The 16,505-nt window shown below is 48.6% G+C and overlaps 1 protein-coding gene across 2 annotated transcripts in view; it reads left to right on the top strand.

Moving 5' to 3' along the window:
- Positions 1 to 16,505, top strand: part of LRIG1 (leucine rich repeats and immunoglobulin like domains 1) — a 115,310-nt gene that overhangs the window by 63,488 nt on the left and 35,317 nt on the right. For both annotated transcript variants that reach the window (XM_055342873.1, XM_055342874.1), the window contains exons 4-5: positions 10,820 to 10,957; positions 14,708 to 14,851. In XM_055342873.1, coding sequence (XP_055198848.1) covers positions 10,820 to 10,957; positions 14,708 to 14,851 — 282 coding nt within the window. The remainder of the gene's footprint in view (positions 1 to 10,819; positions 10,958 to 14,707; positions 14,852 to 16,505) is intronic.

The following is a 16,505-nucleotide window of genomic DNA, read 5'->3' on the forward strand; positions in this document are numbered from 1 at the left end:
TGTAGATGGGAATTTCGGGTGGAAGGGGCTCATTGTTCTCGGCTTTCCATGCCCTGGCTCAGCTTGGTGCCGCTCTGCCCTGCTCAGATGCCAGGGCAGGTTACCTCTGCATGGTCCTGGAACTTATGATTCTGCAAGCATTGGCCAACCCCTAGTGTCCCCGCTAGTGTTAACATGGGACAGCCCTTCTCCCTGGGGACTGCAGTCCAGGTGTGGTAGCTAAGTGTTCCAGAGCGCACTGGTGTCTGCTAGGAGCTCCCCTAGTTGAATTCCTCATCACCCTTACCCCTGTGGCCAAGGCATGATGGGGAACTGGGACAGGGCTGCTCCTCACTGCTGCCAGGTATGGGATGGGCGGACCATTAGCCACCGCATGAGAAGCAGACCTGGCTCACCTTTGCCAATCCTGGCTAATCTGTGAATGTCTGGGGTTAAACCGGGGAAAATGCACAATTAACCTTAAAGTCCATTTTATTAGGCATTTTCTTTTAGACATGATAGGTTTTCTACCTATTAAATTCTAGGTAGACTTTAACCTTTAATTTCTTAAAAAAAATTCTAATTGGATGGTCGCCTCAGTATTTTTTTCTGAATGACATTCATTTGTTCAGATTTGTGGTGGAGAATATAGGAGACCGAACTAAGATGGCAACTCATTTGTTTATTCAACAAATATTTATTGAGCACCATTATGTTCCAAGGATGGTTCTAGGTGCGAAGGATATAGCAGTAAAGAAGACTGGTTCAAAATTCTAATTACATTCTAATGATGTAATGACCTCAGGATTTCTTAATACCTTAGGAGGATTTGTTTTCATCTGTTTGTAATTAATAGACTTTTAGAGCACTTTTAAGTTTATAGAAAAATTGAGCTGAGAGTACAGAGGCTTCCCGTATACCTCGTCCTCTGGTTTTCACTATTAACATTTTGCACGTTAGTGTGGTAAATTTGTTAGAATGGATGGGCCAATATTGATACATTATTAACCAAACCTATAGTTTACATTAGGGTTCACTGTTGTACATTCCTTGGGCTTCTGCAAATGTTTAATGACCTGTATCCACCATGACAGTGTCCTGCAGAATAGTTTCACTGCCCTAAAAATCCCTAAGCTCCACCTATTCATCCCTCCCTCTCCGTAACCCCTGGCAACTACTGATCTTTTGCCTTTTTCAGAATATCCTGTACTGGAATCACAGAGTAGACAGCCTTTTCTGATTAGCTTCTTTCACTTAGCCATGTAGGTTTCCTTTGGAGGTTCTCTTGTCTTTTTGTTAGCACATCATGGAATGGAATGCAGAACCCTGGTAGTTTGGATGAGGATTCTGTTGATTTACGGTCACTTGTGGGCTTTGTCCCTGTAGACTTCACAGAACCACGGTGGCTGACTCGACCATTCCTGATCTTCGGCTTCCAGCTCGATGTGTAAGGGTGGGGGAAACCAAGTGGGCTCTGCTGCACTGAGCTGCCTAGGGCCAGCCACTCCCATGGGGATGGGACATCACGTCTCCCTTGCAAGGAGTTAATCAAAACAGTTCGTTGAAGACCCCAAGGGGAGAGTGACCCTAGAGGAAGTGAAGGGGTCAGGAGGTTGGTTGACACAGCTCAGTCCTACCTTCGGAGGGGTTGACCCCGCCTGGTGGAGGCTGTTTATCCCGCCACTGGGCTGCTCTTGTTTTTTATCCGATCTCCACCTGAATAAACAGATCCGGAACGTCATCTGCAGCCAGGCTGAGAATCTGCCAAAATTCCCCAGGGAACGGACGATTCACCAGCAGCAGAGGGGAGGGGTGGGCAGTGAGAAGGAGAGAGAGAAAGAAACCTGCTTATTCTGATCCTCATTTCCTGTCCAGCAAACAACCTAAGCTGGGCCGTTTCTGAGACGTCACTGGTTTCTTAGAGCAGATGATCAATGTATGCAGTAGAACAGATGGTTTTGGTTTTTGTGCTTAAGAAGGTGAATGTCAAGCAGTCTAGTTGAGGGGATATTGCTTTGGACTGTCATTCTGGGCAGCGAAATGTTTCTTCACATTGGCCTAGGAAAGCTCTTCTGGACTTGTTCTTCTTATAGCCTCCTTCTCTCCATATTTCAAGTTGCTTGTGGTGTTGGTCCTGGTACTTTGGGCACATTAACTTCTTGCCAATTTGGGGCTTAGAATAATTGTTTTCTATCCTCTTTCTTTCTTTCTTTCTTTGCTCACTAGGCCCCCACTTAAAAGAATTCTGCTGGACACCTGAATGAGATTAGATTGAGCTAGCCATGCTCTGCGGCCCCAGGCTGTATTCCTGATGCTTTTTGTGGGGGACAGGTGCAGGCAGAGGGATGTGGGAGGGTGGCAGCATCTGACATTGTGGTTGAGTGAAGCGGCGGGAAGCATCAGACTTGGATCAAATGGCTTTTCAGACACATTTCAACTCTGGGAAATTTGGTTTAAGAGAAAACTAACAATGTTGGCTAAGGCCGAACCAATGCATTCCCTGAGATTGTGCATAGGTGCCACTCCTGGATGTAGATACTTGTCGCAGGTGAGTGCAAGTACGTACCCAAAGGTATATGCACGGAATGTGTTCATGGCTGTGGTTTCTGCAGTAACCCAAACTGGAAATAACTCCATGCCCATCAACAGTAGGAAAAGTAAATTGCTGTATGCTCTGTAGAAATATGGTGATGAAAAAGAATGGCAGCTCATACAACAGCGTGGATGGATCCCCTGAGCAGAACGTTGAGTGAAAGTAGTTGGAAACCGAAGAGCCTATCGGGAGCGATTCCATGTGTATAAAGCACCAAAGTAGGCAAGATTAGTCATCGGTGGTAGAACAGAGCTGTTCCCTTTGGGAAGAAGAACTGCCAGGAGAGGGACAGGAAGGAGGCTGAATACGTTCTGAATCTGGATCTGAGCAGTTGGTACATGGCTGAACACGTGGAAAAAGGCATTGAGCTCTGCACTTAGGATGTATGCACTTCTCAGTATTCCTGTAATATTGCCATGAAAGCATTTGCAAACAAATACAACAGCTGCCGCCCTGGGCCGCATGGCCGGTTTGGCAGTGCTGTATTTTTCAACAAAGGAGAAATTATTATCTTCATCGGTGTTCTTGAAATGATTAGCATCTTTTGGCGCTTGCGATAATACAGCCACCCCCCTCAGGTAGGCATCGGAGCCTCCCTGACTGAGTTTTACAACAAAATCAATAATAACAAGGTCACAAACTGTGTAGCCTTCTATGGGTTCCAGGTATGGGCTACAGAATTACAGCATAGCCCCAGGCAGCACTAAGGGTGTGTGAACGCCTTCATCCATTCTGGTCAGACCTTGGAGTGCCTGCTCTGGGGGTGATAAGTGCTGTGGTGCAGAACCATAGAACCAATTCTGGGACAGCACGGGATAGGGTCCTCCAAGCCTGCAGGGTGTGGATCGTAATGATGCTCACCAGGATCACTGTGCTGAGTGCAGGGTGGGGGTGGTGGTGGCAGGTGTATGACCGCCCCGCCATGCCCACCCCATTTCAGGGCTAAATTGTGCAAAACTACGTCTTAGCCAAAGGTTCAAATAAAGCAAGGCCTGGAATCAATTTTGCTGATTTTGTTAAGGAAGACCTTTAAAAGTTTGATATTGAGATAACATGGAAGACGTGCTGTTACTAGTGAGAATCAACACTCTGGGAGCGGACAGTGTGATTTCTGGGTGTCACCATAATTCTCTGGAAGAGCCGCAGGGTGTGCCTGCTTTAGATGTTAAGGACAGTGGGTTGGCCAGCTTTAGTGTGTTTGCCTAATTGGAAGAATTAAAAGGAGTAAGGATAAAGAGTGAGGATCTCCATTCTCTTAAGATCACTGTGTTTGCCTACCTGTCTCCACTGGCTCTCCTGGTCAGGGTCCTGGGTTGTCTTTTGAGGGACATAATGAAGATTAAGACTTAGGTCCCAGTTTACTTCCTGAAGAGGTAGAAGAGACATCAGTGGGAAAGATTCCAATTAGTGCCATCTGACATGGGCCCTAGAGGAACAATGGAAGGGTTCTCTGCTGTAGAGAATCATTGAGTACCATTTTGCAGGTAGGTAAGTCGGGTGCAGAAAGTAATTTACCGACAGTTCCAAGGCTGCATCAGAGCTAGAGTTAGAATCTGGGTGACTCCTCCACCAACCCAAACTGGTTGCTATAGTGTAGACCAGGGGTCAGTAAACTGTAGGCAGCAGGCTAAATGTGGCCCACGGCTCATTTCTGTAAAATAAAGTTTTACGGGAGCAGTCACACTCATTCATTTACATATTGTCCTGTTTCACTCCAGTGTCAGAGTTGAGTACTCATGACAGAAAATGCATGAGGCACAACGCCTAAAATACTATCAAGCCTATTTTAGAAGACGTTTGCTGAGTCCTGGTGTAGACAATAGGAGCATAATTTCAGGAACCAGCTGTAATCCACTTGACCCCGTGACCCTGCTGCTTTTGATCTGCTTTCCCTTTCTTCCTGGCTGTTGTCAGTGACATGAGATCTTTTCCACCACCAACGGGAGGACCTTGTAAACGAACCTTTCACAGACCCATAGTGGAACAATCACTTATGATGAAAAGTTTTAAATGTTGGTTTCAAATGCCCCTGTCGGTTTTACCGCCCAATTCAACATCGACTCTGAAAATGTAGCCAAGTGGAGAGAGCTTATCTTGCCTGCCCTCTGCCTTTGAAGACCGATTTTATTTTTGAAGCCTTTAACAGGTGTTGGTTTAATAGACTTGTGCTGTATTAAGTTCTCCTTGCCACAGAGGGCCGCCTAGGGGGTAAACCGACACGGGGTGGAGGTGGGCACCGGGGATCAGCACCGCACCTTCCCTGGCCCCACAGCCGCAGAGCCCTTCTCACTTGGTTTCAGTGGTGGAGAGAGCCTGGGTGTCCCTCTGCAGCTCTCCGTTCCCCAAGAATCAAGGCAGCCAATCCTCCCTCAGTTACACATCCTTAAAGACATGATCTCAGAGGAACTATTCTTTCCACCCAGAATATCCATGAGTAAGGACTTGAGCTTCCCTGCCTCGTTTGCTGAGAGTCCAGAGGCACAAAGCCCTCTGGAGAGTTGCTCGCACAGGCCTCCAGGAAGCTGATACAAAAGCTAGGCCTAGCTGAGGCCGGTCATGCAGATGGGTCTGAGGAGACCAGGAAATAGCCAGCTAGCATTCAGACCCAGCCAAGCTTTGCCGAGGGCTTATGGATTGAATCCAGGACTGTGTCCTTAAAATTCTGCTGGGAGAGCCTCTGAGATGGCACGCCTGATAGTCCTGCCCTTCTGAATTTGCATTTGAGTTCCTCTTGCTTCTCAGCTGTGTGACCTCAGGAGAATCCCAGCAGATCTTCAAGCCTCAGTTTCTTTAACTATTAAGTACAGAGATTAATAGTACTTACCCCTTTAGGATGCTCTGTGATTTCCCTGTGGCTTCACCCAGGGCCTGTTGCATACAGGTGTTGAGTTATTGGTCAGCTGTTGCTAAAGAGAACTTGAGCAAAGATCTAGAAGTTACTAAGAGAAGTGTGGGCCTTCTTGGGAACTGGACAGTCAGTTACATTAAAGGAGAGACATGATGACCACCTCCGTGTTGCAAGTGGCATTCAAAATCTGGGCAGTTTCTTGAAAGAGGACCACCTGATGGAATCAGGGCAGCAAACACATTTTCACAGCTGTGTACTCTCAAGGGGGTAGGAGGGCTTCCCCTGAATACTGCCACCACGTTGGCTCTGGCATTTATGGATGGGTGTCTGGAGGGGGCATCTTGGGTAAGCCGACTTCCCGGGATCGGGTAGGATAGGGTTTGGTGGGCTGTGGTCAGGGTGTGCACATAAGCCACATTTACTGCGGGAGTGAGGAGGGGAATGTAATGCATCTGGTTGGGGATCCGTCAGTTCTCTGGCCGTGGAGTCCTGCAGAAGCTTTCGTCTGGGATTTGCTTTGAAGCACAGCTACTCAAGATGATACTCTCCAGCTGGAACACACTTATTTCATGCACAAAGCTGAGACTGAGGGCCCTGAGTCAACGATTTGTTGCTGAGAGAGGACTCAGGCCTGCCTGCTTTGCATTGAAATATGGCAGAGAAGTAGACAGGAACCAGTCATTTATTATATTTATTCATTCTTTTGCCAGAGCAGCTCCCGCAAACTAGATCCTGAGCCTGGCTCTGAGGATACAAATATGACTAATAAAAACAAGAACTGGTTTTATTGAGCAACTGTTTTGTGTCAGGTCACATCACCCGGGGGGGGTATAGGAACTTCACACCTTGCTTTATAGCGGAGGCTCCTCTCAAGGTTCACACCTAAAAGTTGTGTAACTGGGATTTGAACTCAGGCAGGGCAGTGCTAATGGCAGGTTCTTCAGTGCTATGCCAAGTGCCAGCCCAGGATGAACTCCTGGCCTTGGGTGGAGTTGTCACGGTCCACAGAGATCTCTAACACAGTGTGATTTTTTTTTTTGCCATGTTGGGGGTGGGTGGGTAGAGTCTACAGGAGCACAGAACTGTGTGGCCAGTTTTCCAGAGTGCAGGAGTTCAGGAAGAATTTGATCAGGGCTTTAAATTTTTTTTAATTTTATTCATTTTATGATAGGCACACAGTGAGAGAGAGAGAGAGAGAGAGAGAGAGAGAGGCAGAGACACAGGCAGAGGGAGAAGCAGGCTCCATGCACCGGGAGCCCGACGTGGGACTCGATCCCGGGTCTCCAGGATCACGCCCTGGGCCAAAGATAGGCGCTAAACCGCTGCGCCACCCAGGGATCCCTGATCAGGGCTTTGAGCTAGAGCATAGAGCAGAGAGATCAGTCCGGGGGGCGGGGGGAGACGGCAGTGCATCCTCAGCAGCTGGGACCAGCAGTGTTGAAGCCCTGAGGACCTGTGAAGGTCTAAGTGTATTGTGTTGTCTGGGCAGTACTACCACTGGGCCACTGACACGCTTTCTTTCCTTCACGTTCCCTGACTGAACTCATCTGCTTAATGATTTTCTTCTGTCTCAATGCTGACAAGTCCCAAATCTCTGAGATTCAGAAATTCAACTTGTATTCATTTTTTATGAATCATTCCACACGTACTTATTGAACACCTGTTATGTGCTTCACACTGTTCCAGTGGTTGGAGACACATTAGTGGACAGATCAGACCGGTATCTCCACCTTCCTTGAGCCATATCCTGGTGGGAGAGAAGGTGTTAAACTTAGAAATAAGCATATTACTGAATATATAGGTGATAATTAGAGCTTTTGAGAAAAATAAAGCAGGCAAGGGAGTGGAAAGTGTGTGTTAGAGAGAGATGGGCAGGAGGAGTCTGTGGGTTTAGAGAACCTGGCCAGGGAAGCCTCATTGCAAAGGCGATGTGTGAATAAAGATGGGAAGGATGTAAGGGTATGACACCTGTGCATCTGAGGGGGCGGAGCATTCCAAGCAGAAAGGCAAGTGCAAGGGTTCTAAGATGTGCGTGTGCCTGCTTATCTGAGGGCCGTGTGGGGTGGTGTGTACAGTGGAATGAGGCAGCAGAGCGGGTGTGTGGCAGTCACGTGGGCTTTGGAGACCACTGTGAGGACTTAGTCCTACATGAGATGCAAGAGTCATCGTTTTGAGTGGTAGGCAGTGGATTCTTGTGAACTGACTTGGGTGTTTTGTTTTATTTTTAAATTGCGGTAAAATACACGTAGCACAAAATTTCATCAGTTTTCAAGTGTATAGTTCAGTAGTGTTAAATACGCTCGTGTTGTACAGCTGATCTCCAGAGCTATTTCCATCCTGCAAACCTAAAACTGTCTACCCATTCAACAGTTCCCCATTCCTACCTTCTCCAGCCCTTGGTAAGAACTACTTTACTTTGTTTCGGTGACTTTGACTACTCCAGATTACCTCCTAGAAGTGAAATCATACAGCATTTGTCTTTTTGTGACTGGCTTATTTCACTTAGCGTGAAGTCCTCAGGATTCATGCTCGTTGTATAACACGTGGGTCAGAATTTCCTTTTTAAGGCTGAAATTAGTGCATTGTACGTGTAGAGTGTGCTGTGTTTATTCATCCTTCGATGCACATTTGGGTTGCTTCACCTTTTGGCTATTATGAATAATGCTGCTATGAACATGGGTGTGCTTATATCTCTTTGAGATCTGCTTTCAGTTTTTCTGGATATATAGCCAGAAGTGGTACCGCTGGGTTGTGTGATATTTAATGTTTTGAGGAACCACTATACCATTTTCTTCAACATGGCACCAGGGTTCCCATTTCTCCACATTCTTGTCCACATTCTTGGTTTTTTTTTGTTTTGTTTTGTTTTTAATAGTACCAATTGTATGAGTATGAGGTTATTGATGTTGAGTTTTCATGTCCCGCTGGCCATTTGCATGTCTTCTTTGGAGAAACATCTGTTCAAGTCCTTTGCCCATTTTTTAATTGGGTTGTTTGGGGTTTTTTTGTTGTTGAGCTTTAGGAGTTCTTTATGTATTCTGGATATTAATCCCTTATCAGATACATGATTTACAAATGTTTTTCCCCCATTCCTTGGGATGGCTTAACAGGTTCTCTCAGGTTACTGGGTTGGGAGTAGTCCACACACACATAGGGATGGCAGGCACACCCTCTAGCCTGCTAACCAGGTTATCTTCAGATCTGCAGACTAGAATATTTAGCATCACTGTTTGATGCAGCCCCCAGCTCTCCTCTCCAGGTCCTCTGGGCCTGTCTCTTACTCTTGTCTTCTGTCTGTGTTGCTGCCCCCTCTCTTGAACCATGGTGACATGGAGTCCCTATTCCCCAGGTTGGCCTGGGAAGCCTCGCCTGCTGTGCTCTGCCTGCCTCCCAGCTCCTGGCCTGGGTCTTCCCAGTGTCCGCCTCCAGCCCCTGGAGTTGGCCCCCACACCCTGCTCGGGGCAGAACTCAGCACTGCCCCTGGCACGTTGTGTCCCCGGTGCCTGTCACCCTCACTCTCACGCCCGGTTGTGTCTCGTCCCTGGGGCTGCCTCTTGGGCCAACTGGGGACGTCTACGGCATGTGAAAGAGCCTCCTCCTCATCACCAAGTCCTTCTTCCGCAGTGGGCCTGGTGCACCTAGGGGCCCACAACCTGTTTGAATCCATGAACAAACAGACCGGCAAGAAAGACCAAAAAAGGTATAGGATGAAGGGCAGAGACAGAGGAGAGAGACGAGGCACAATGGGAGAAGCGTCAGGGGGGCTCCCAGCTGTCCCGTGGCCCCTTCCTCTGTGTACAGTCCCTTTTTGCATGACTTCGGGCCACGGGTGCTCCTTGCCTGCTTTCTTCACATCCTCTATTCCTGGCTCCCTGGTCCTGCATTCACAGTTCCTTGGATGAGGCTCAGCTCTGTTGCCTTTCTTGTTCTTCTTTTCCCATACTTAACATAATAAAGGTTTTCTTTTCTTTTTCCCTTTTTCTTTTGGAGGCAGAAAACTGAAGAGACCATCTTTATTAAGAACATAATAAAGAACTCAAAGGACAGAGCTTTGGCAGGGAGAGGACGCAGAGGGAAAAATGGCCTTTCATTCTGGGGAGACTTCCCTGTGTGGGGAGTTGTGCTCTTGTAAATGGATTTTTGGGTTCAGGGCCTGGGAGAGTTGCAGAAAAAAACAAAGGAGTGGACAAGCAGCCCCAGAGCTTCTGGGAAAGAGAGCCTTGTTTATGCCTGTTGGAACCGATTTGGTCAAGTGTTTGTTTAAAAGAGATGCCACTTGGTAAGCGACGCCTGGCTTCCTTGTGTTGTGTTCAAGAATGCTTTGATTGGCCAGGGACCCTGACACTGTTGACTCAGAAACTGGCCTGAGTGAGTGCCTGGAACTGGAGGCCCAACAGTACCACCCAACAGATTCTGAAGTATCTGAATATTGGGATTTAAGGCTGCTGTGGTTTGATTCTGCCTGGCACAGCCAAACCCACAATTGGGGGCAGGGGTCCCCGTAGCCTCCAGCCTTGGCTAGCATTTGTTATCTTTTTCTTGATTGATAAATTTTGGTTAGTTGGTTAAGTTCAGGGGTTTCCAGAAAGAGGACTATAGGTGCAAATAAGTCATGGTGGTAAAATGCCTTTTTTGGGTGGGGATTAAGCACTCTGAACACTTAGGTTAACATCTGCTTTCGTGTGGTTTCAGCTGGGTGATCCATGTCTCTAAAAGAAGAGGTCACGGCCCCATCTTCCATACGAGGAAACCGAGGAACAAAGCTATCAAGAGGGTAGAGTCAGGAGGGTCAGATTCAATCCAGATTCTACCTGGATCTAATTCCAGGTAGACTGAGCATCAATCCTGTTCTTAGGTTGTCAGAATCGTGCCATTAAAAAAAAAATCCCTTGTGCCTGTCCTCACATGTGGCAAAACATGAGGTGTGTGATGAGCATTAAGTTGGATTAGACCTGAACTCTGGGCTATGGTGCCTGCAGTCCCATAAGTGATGGGCTTGGGCTGCATTCTGAAGATTCTAGATGAGAACCCCACCAGGAGCTGGTTGGTTTCACCAGGAACATTCTTTATGGGAATGCACACTTGTGAGTTCTGAGTTCTGGCTCGGTGTTCTCTGCATGGTGTACATAACCCCTGCATTCTTGTCCTTGGGGAGAGCAGCCTAGGCTTTGAACTTGGGCAGACAAACATGTCACTGCCAGGAAATTCGATCTTCTGTCTAGCACCCAGCCAGCAGGTGATAACTTTGCAGAAAGAAGAAGAGGAGACCTCATTTGAAGAGCAGCACCACTTTGAGAATTATCTGAATCAGGGAAGAAGGTGTCTGAAAGAAACAGTGGGGAAAATGTTGTTTCTCTGCAAACAGACAGACTCCAGTCCCCTCCCTCTTTGTGTTTCAGGCAGCACAATAAGATCCGCGGTGTGGAGGGGAGTCAGCTGAAGGCTTACCTTTCCCTGGAGGTGCTGGACCTGAGCTCGAACAACATCACGGAGATCCGGAACACCTGCTTTCCGCACGGGCTGCGCATAAAGGAGCTGTAAGTGCCCCTGCTCTGCCGTCTGCACCCGGGGTGGGTGCAGAGCATGGGTTTCCCTCTCCCCCGTGCCCAGGCTGAGCCTGGGTGGGGAGGTGCTGGGCATGCACCTTTGGCTTTCCTCAGCAGGGCAGAAGGCGGGGGACCCCGGTCCACTGTCTTCTGTGTGCGTGTTTGTGGAGCATCCCCTACGTAAGCAGCATTCTTCTTCTTCTCCTCCTCCTCCTCCTCGTCCTCGTCCTCGTCCTCGTCCTCCTCCTCCTCCTCCTCCTCCTTCTCCTCCTTCTCCTCCTTCTTCCTTCTTTCTTCTTCTTCTTCTTCTTCTTCTTCTTCTTCTTCTTCTTTTTCTTCTTCTTATCCTTCTTCTCCTTCTTCTTCTTTCTTCTTCTTCTTCTTCTTCTTCTTCTTCTTCTTCTTCTTCTCTTCTCCTCCTCCTCCTCCTCCTCCTCCTCCTCCTTCTTCTTCTTCTCCTCCTTCTCCTCCTTCTCCTCCTTCTTCTTTCTTCTCCTTCTTTCTTCTTCTTCTTCTTCTTCTTCTTCTTCTTCTTCTTCTTCTTCTTCTTCTTTTTTCTTCTTTCTTCTTCTTTCTTCTTCTTCTTCTTCTTCTTCTTCTTCTTCTTCTTCTTCTTCTTCTTCTTCTTCTTCTTCTCTTCCTCCTCCTCCTCCTCCTCCTTCTCCTTCTTCTCCTTCTTCTCCTCCTTCTTCTCCTTCTTCTTTCTTCTTCTTCTCCTTCTTTCTTCTCCTTCTTCTCCTTCTTCTCCTTCTTCTCCTTCTTCTCCTTCTTCTTTTCCTCCTTCTCCTCCTTCTCCTCCTTCTCCTCCTCCTCCTCCTCCTCCTTCTTCTTCTTCTTTCTTCTTCTTTCTTCTTCTGTTTTTTTTTTTAATTTCAGTTAGTTAACATATAGTGTATTATTAGTTTTAGAGGTAGAGGTCAGTGATTCATCAGGTGCATGTAACACCCAGTGCTCCTTATATCTCGTGGCCTCCTTAATGCCCATCACCCAGTTCCCCATCCCTCCACCTGCCTCCCCTCCAGTAACCCTCAGTTTGTTTCTGTGATTAAGAGTCTCTTATGGTTTGTCTCCCTCTCTGATTTTATCTTGTTTTATTTTTTCCTGTCTTCCCCTTTGATCCTCTGTTTTGTTTCTTAAATTCTACATGTGGGTGAGATCATATGATAATTGTCTTCCTCTGATTGACTGACTTTGCTCAGCATAATACCCTCTGGTTCCATCTACATCATTGCAAATGGCAAGATTTCATTCTTTTTGAAGGCTGAGTAGTATACCTGTGAGTGGTGGTGTGTGTGTGTGTGTGTGTGTGTGTGTGTGTGTGTACACACCACATCATGATCCATTCATCTGTCGATGGACTTCCAGGCTCTTTCCATAGTCTGACTATTGTGGACATTTGCTGAGCAGCGTTATCCTGACTGCATAGATGGAAGCTGAGGCAGGGAGTGGGTGAAGCAGCCTCACAGACCCATCACTTGAGAGGAGCCCCTAGCTCTCAGGTACAGGTGTAGCTGGAGGACAAGGCCTGTGTTCTCTCTCATTGCCTGGACTGCCTCCCAGGAGAGGGAGGAGGGAAGGTTCAGGGGTATGTAGCAAATGGCCCTGCAGGGAAGCCTCGCTGCCGAGGCTTATGCGGTGGGTGCTGATCTTCGTGGCACCCCACTCCTGAAGCCTTGTGTGAGCGCTCTTCGAGGAGGTGCGTACTCCCACATCTGGGTTCCCAGGACCACCTAGATCTTTGTGTTGGTGTGTGTCCCCTTTGCCTATCCTGACAGCCCTTCACACACCCAGTGCATGGTGGAAGGGAGGAGGCACCATTCAAACCTGTTGAGCTTACTGTTTATTGGTAGAAAAATGTTGCTGTGGGGGAGAAACTAAAAACCCAGGCTCCAGAGATATCTTCAAATGACATGTGAGTTTTCATTCCCCGCGTCATTACTCATCCTGACTCATTTTGGGGATCGTTCATGAGGGTGTTGTAGGAGTTATTTTGACCCCTCTGTTCAGGGAAGCCAAGGTATGGTACCCAGATTTTCCGAGATCCCAAGGAGGGGATGTGATTTCTTTCTTAGGCTGCATCAGGGCACCAGAATTGGAAATGGGGGGGGCCCTGGCCTTTGTAAAGCCAGGGTGACCGTGCTGAGCCCCGCACTCAGGGCTTTCCAGAGGTGTCCTGTTGCCACCTGGCACTCCCTTGCTTGGGACAAAGAAACCAACAGCCACTGGACTGAATTGCAGTGACCTCTCTCTGTACAAAAGCAGGAGGGACTTTCTACTTTGGCAGCTCCTGGCCCATGTATCTCCATCATACAGACTGTTCCCCTTTAATGTGCGGTGTTAGGAACAAGCAGTCCAAGCCCTGCTTGCACAGAATCCTCGTGTGCCCTGTCCTGGGCCACCGCCTGACAGAGGAGTGAGAAACGCCTCATCCCCTTCCCGTCTCTGGTGAAGCCAATTCTCTCTGGTCTTTTCCCTTTATGCTTTAGCTGCAAAAAGCAGCATTTGTCCAGGGAAGGTGGAAGGAATGTGGCAGTAGCGGGAACTTCTGACAGGAATAACCTATTGTTCTTTCCTTTCCTCTCTGTTTTTTCTCCTTTTATTAGCTGATAGAGTGTACACACAGCGGACTCACAGGTACAATCTGTATGTCCCGGTGTGTTGTGAGGGGAAGTGCTCTTTACAGACATAATTCTATAGGAGGACGTCCCATTGAGGAGTTGCTTGTTGTCCAAAGGGACCCTGGGCAGGTCTGTTTAACTAGTGTCTCTTTGATACATTTAACACGATTAAGATGAGTTGGTTTATACACGTTTATGAGAGTGTAGATACAGATCTAAAGTGGTACAGTGAGACCCGCTTTAATGGCAGCCGGGTGGCTCAGCGGTTTAGCGCTGCTTTCAGCCCAGGGTGTGATCCTGGGGATCCAGGATCGGGTCCCACATTGGGCTCCCTGCATGGAGCCTGCTTCTCCCTCTGCCCCCCTCTCTGTCTCTCTTCTCTCTCTCTCTCTGTCTCTCTATGAATAAATAAATAAAAATCTAAAAAAAAAATTTCAGGCTGGTAGGGTGCCTGAGAGACTCAGGTGAGCATCCGACTCCTGATTTCGGCTCAGGTCATGATCTCAGGGGTCAGGAAGTCGAGCCCCGAGTTGGGCTCCCCACTCAGCAGGGTCCCTACTAGAGATTCTCTCCTCTCCCTCTGCCCTCCCACCTGCTCATGTGTGCACACACGCTCTCTCTGAAATAAGTAAATCCTTTTAAGAAGTAAATACACTGTAAGGCTGCGTCTCTAACTTATTAAATCGGTTCTGACTGTGCCTGGAAGTCGACTTTCTGATTCCTAGGGCTTTTCCTGCTGACTTCGAACCCTGGGTCTCAGTGGGCGTTGAGGGAATCCCACGGGTGGCTGTGCAGCGGGCCCTTCACAGCCGGTGGACAGTGAGGGTGCTGGGGTGCTGGGATCAGTGACATCGACCCTGCCCCCCGGTGGAGGCAGCCCTGGCCACCAGCACAGTGTGCACCAGGCTGAAGTGACCATCCGTCAGGGCCTGAAGGGCATGGTCCTGACGCACCAGTTTCCTGCTCCCCTGTCCAGGAGTAAAGGCGATGAATGTGCCCTCGGACACCTGTCCCCCTGGGTGTGTTTAGCTTTTGTCCCCAGCTCAGCGAGGTCTGGTGTCTGTACCAGGCTGAGGAAGGCCCCCTACTGACCATGACATTTTCTGCCCTGTCGCCGTTCCAGCAACCTGGCAAGCAACCGGATTGGCACCCTGGAGTCAGGAGCATTTGATGGTCTGTCACGGTGGCTGGTAACGCTCCGCTTGAGCCAAAACAGGATCACCCAGCTTCCTATGAAAGCATTCAAGCTACCCAGGCTGACACAACTGTGAGTATGGAAACCTGCACTTTAATTAAGGTCAGCCACACTTCATGGAGGCCAGATTTCCCCATGGCCCTTGCTGCACATGCAACCCCTTCCTCACTGCTCCTCGGCCAGGCCCTGCGCAACTATCATTAATGGCCCTACGGTGACACCTCATAAAAACAAATTAGAAGCTGGGTCTGGTGCCTGTGGGCTGCCTCAGGTTGTGGAGGAATCGAGATCCACTGAGGATATACATGCTTGTCCTCATGGGCACTTTTCCAAAATGAGATGAGGAATCCTGCTGCTTAGCTGATCCTGGCTGATGCTTAGGCTGTGTGGGTTGGGGTATTTATCTTCGGGGTTTCCGCGTGTGTGTTTTTTCTCTAAAGTTCCATAAAATCTCTACTGTGGACGCTGTGGTATCCAGCACCTTCTGAGCAGTCTGAGATGAAGTTAGTGTAGCCAGAGGTAGTGAGCAAGAGGCGGGCCATTGTCCTCACCTGCTAAATCTTATAAGGTAGTTATTGTTTTGCTTTTTTGTTTGTTTATTTTTATTTATTATTCATTCATGAGAGACATAGAGAGGCAGAGGCAGAGGGAGAAGCAGGCTCGCTGAGGGGAGCCCAGTGGGGACTCGATCCCAGGACCTCGGGATCATGACCTGAGCCAAAGGCAGACGTTCAACTGCTGAGCCACCCAGGTGCTGCTTCTTAAGAAAGGATTTGTTTTTTTGATTTCCAAAGTTGAGTGCACTCCTAGGATGGCACAATTTTTTCGTTTTCTTATGTCCTTTTTATATCAGAAGAGTATTTCAGGAAAACAAGCCAGTGTCGGAGATTGGGTCTAAACAGAACAACAATTGTTCAGAGCCAGATTCAGCAGCAAGACAGGGCGCCCAACCCCAGCACCATCACACCTGTGCTTCACTCGCTCACACACGTGCTGTCACACACAGACCTCATTCACACTCTCTTACACACACACACACACACACACACACACACACTGTGGGAGATCTCTGGTCTCTTCAGCTCTGGAGAAGGTCTCCTGATGCTCAGAAGGTTGTGTGAGGGAGCGGAGTCATGATGAGACACCGTAGAAGTATTTGGGGAAAACCAAGGGCTTTCTGGTCAGCCTGGGATCCCCCCTCTTCCCCTAGTGTTACTAATGGATCCAGCCCACCCAGCTTCCTGAAATTTTCTGGTGAACTGTGGTTTTGTCATGTGGAGTTGGACGCCAGATGGATGTGCTTCATCCCCTCCTCTCCAACATGCACCAACTCCTCTCCATCTGTAGAGACCCCGGCTCATGCCTCCAGTGGGAGAGTCATTGCCATTTGCTATCCAGTGGTTAGGTTTTTCCCAGGTCGAGTCATCTGGTATGGATTGCTCTTGCTGAGCTAAGAGACACCTCACCTAAGATGCTCCCATCCTGAGTCACACCCACCTCCTCACTGCAGGGTCCTGGGTGTGTGGGGAGGAAATGGAGCATTTGGTCATTTGGAGGCCTGGTGGGGCTGGCTTCTGGGGAACCCTGCGCCCTCCTTTGTTCACGAGCCATGGCTTAGTCAGCATCACTGCCTGCGTGGCAGGCAAGAGCAGCTTAAGACACATGGGGACCCCTGCGGGTCCATCTGGGCCCACCCCTGGGTGAGGCTGTCCCTGGGCCTGCATGG

Source organism: Nyctereutes procyonoides, unplaced genomic scaffold (assembly GCF_905146905.1).
Source record: "Nyctereutes procyonoides isolate TBG_1078 unplaced genomic scaffold, NYPRO_anot_genome, whole genome shotgun sequence".
Taxonomy (NCBI): Eukaryota; Metazoa; Chordata; class Mammalia; order Carnivora; family Canidae; genus Nyctereutes; species Nyctereutes procyonoides.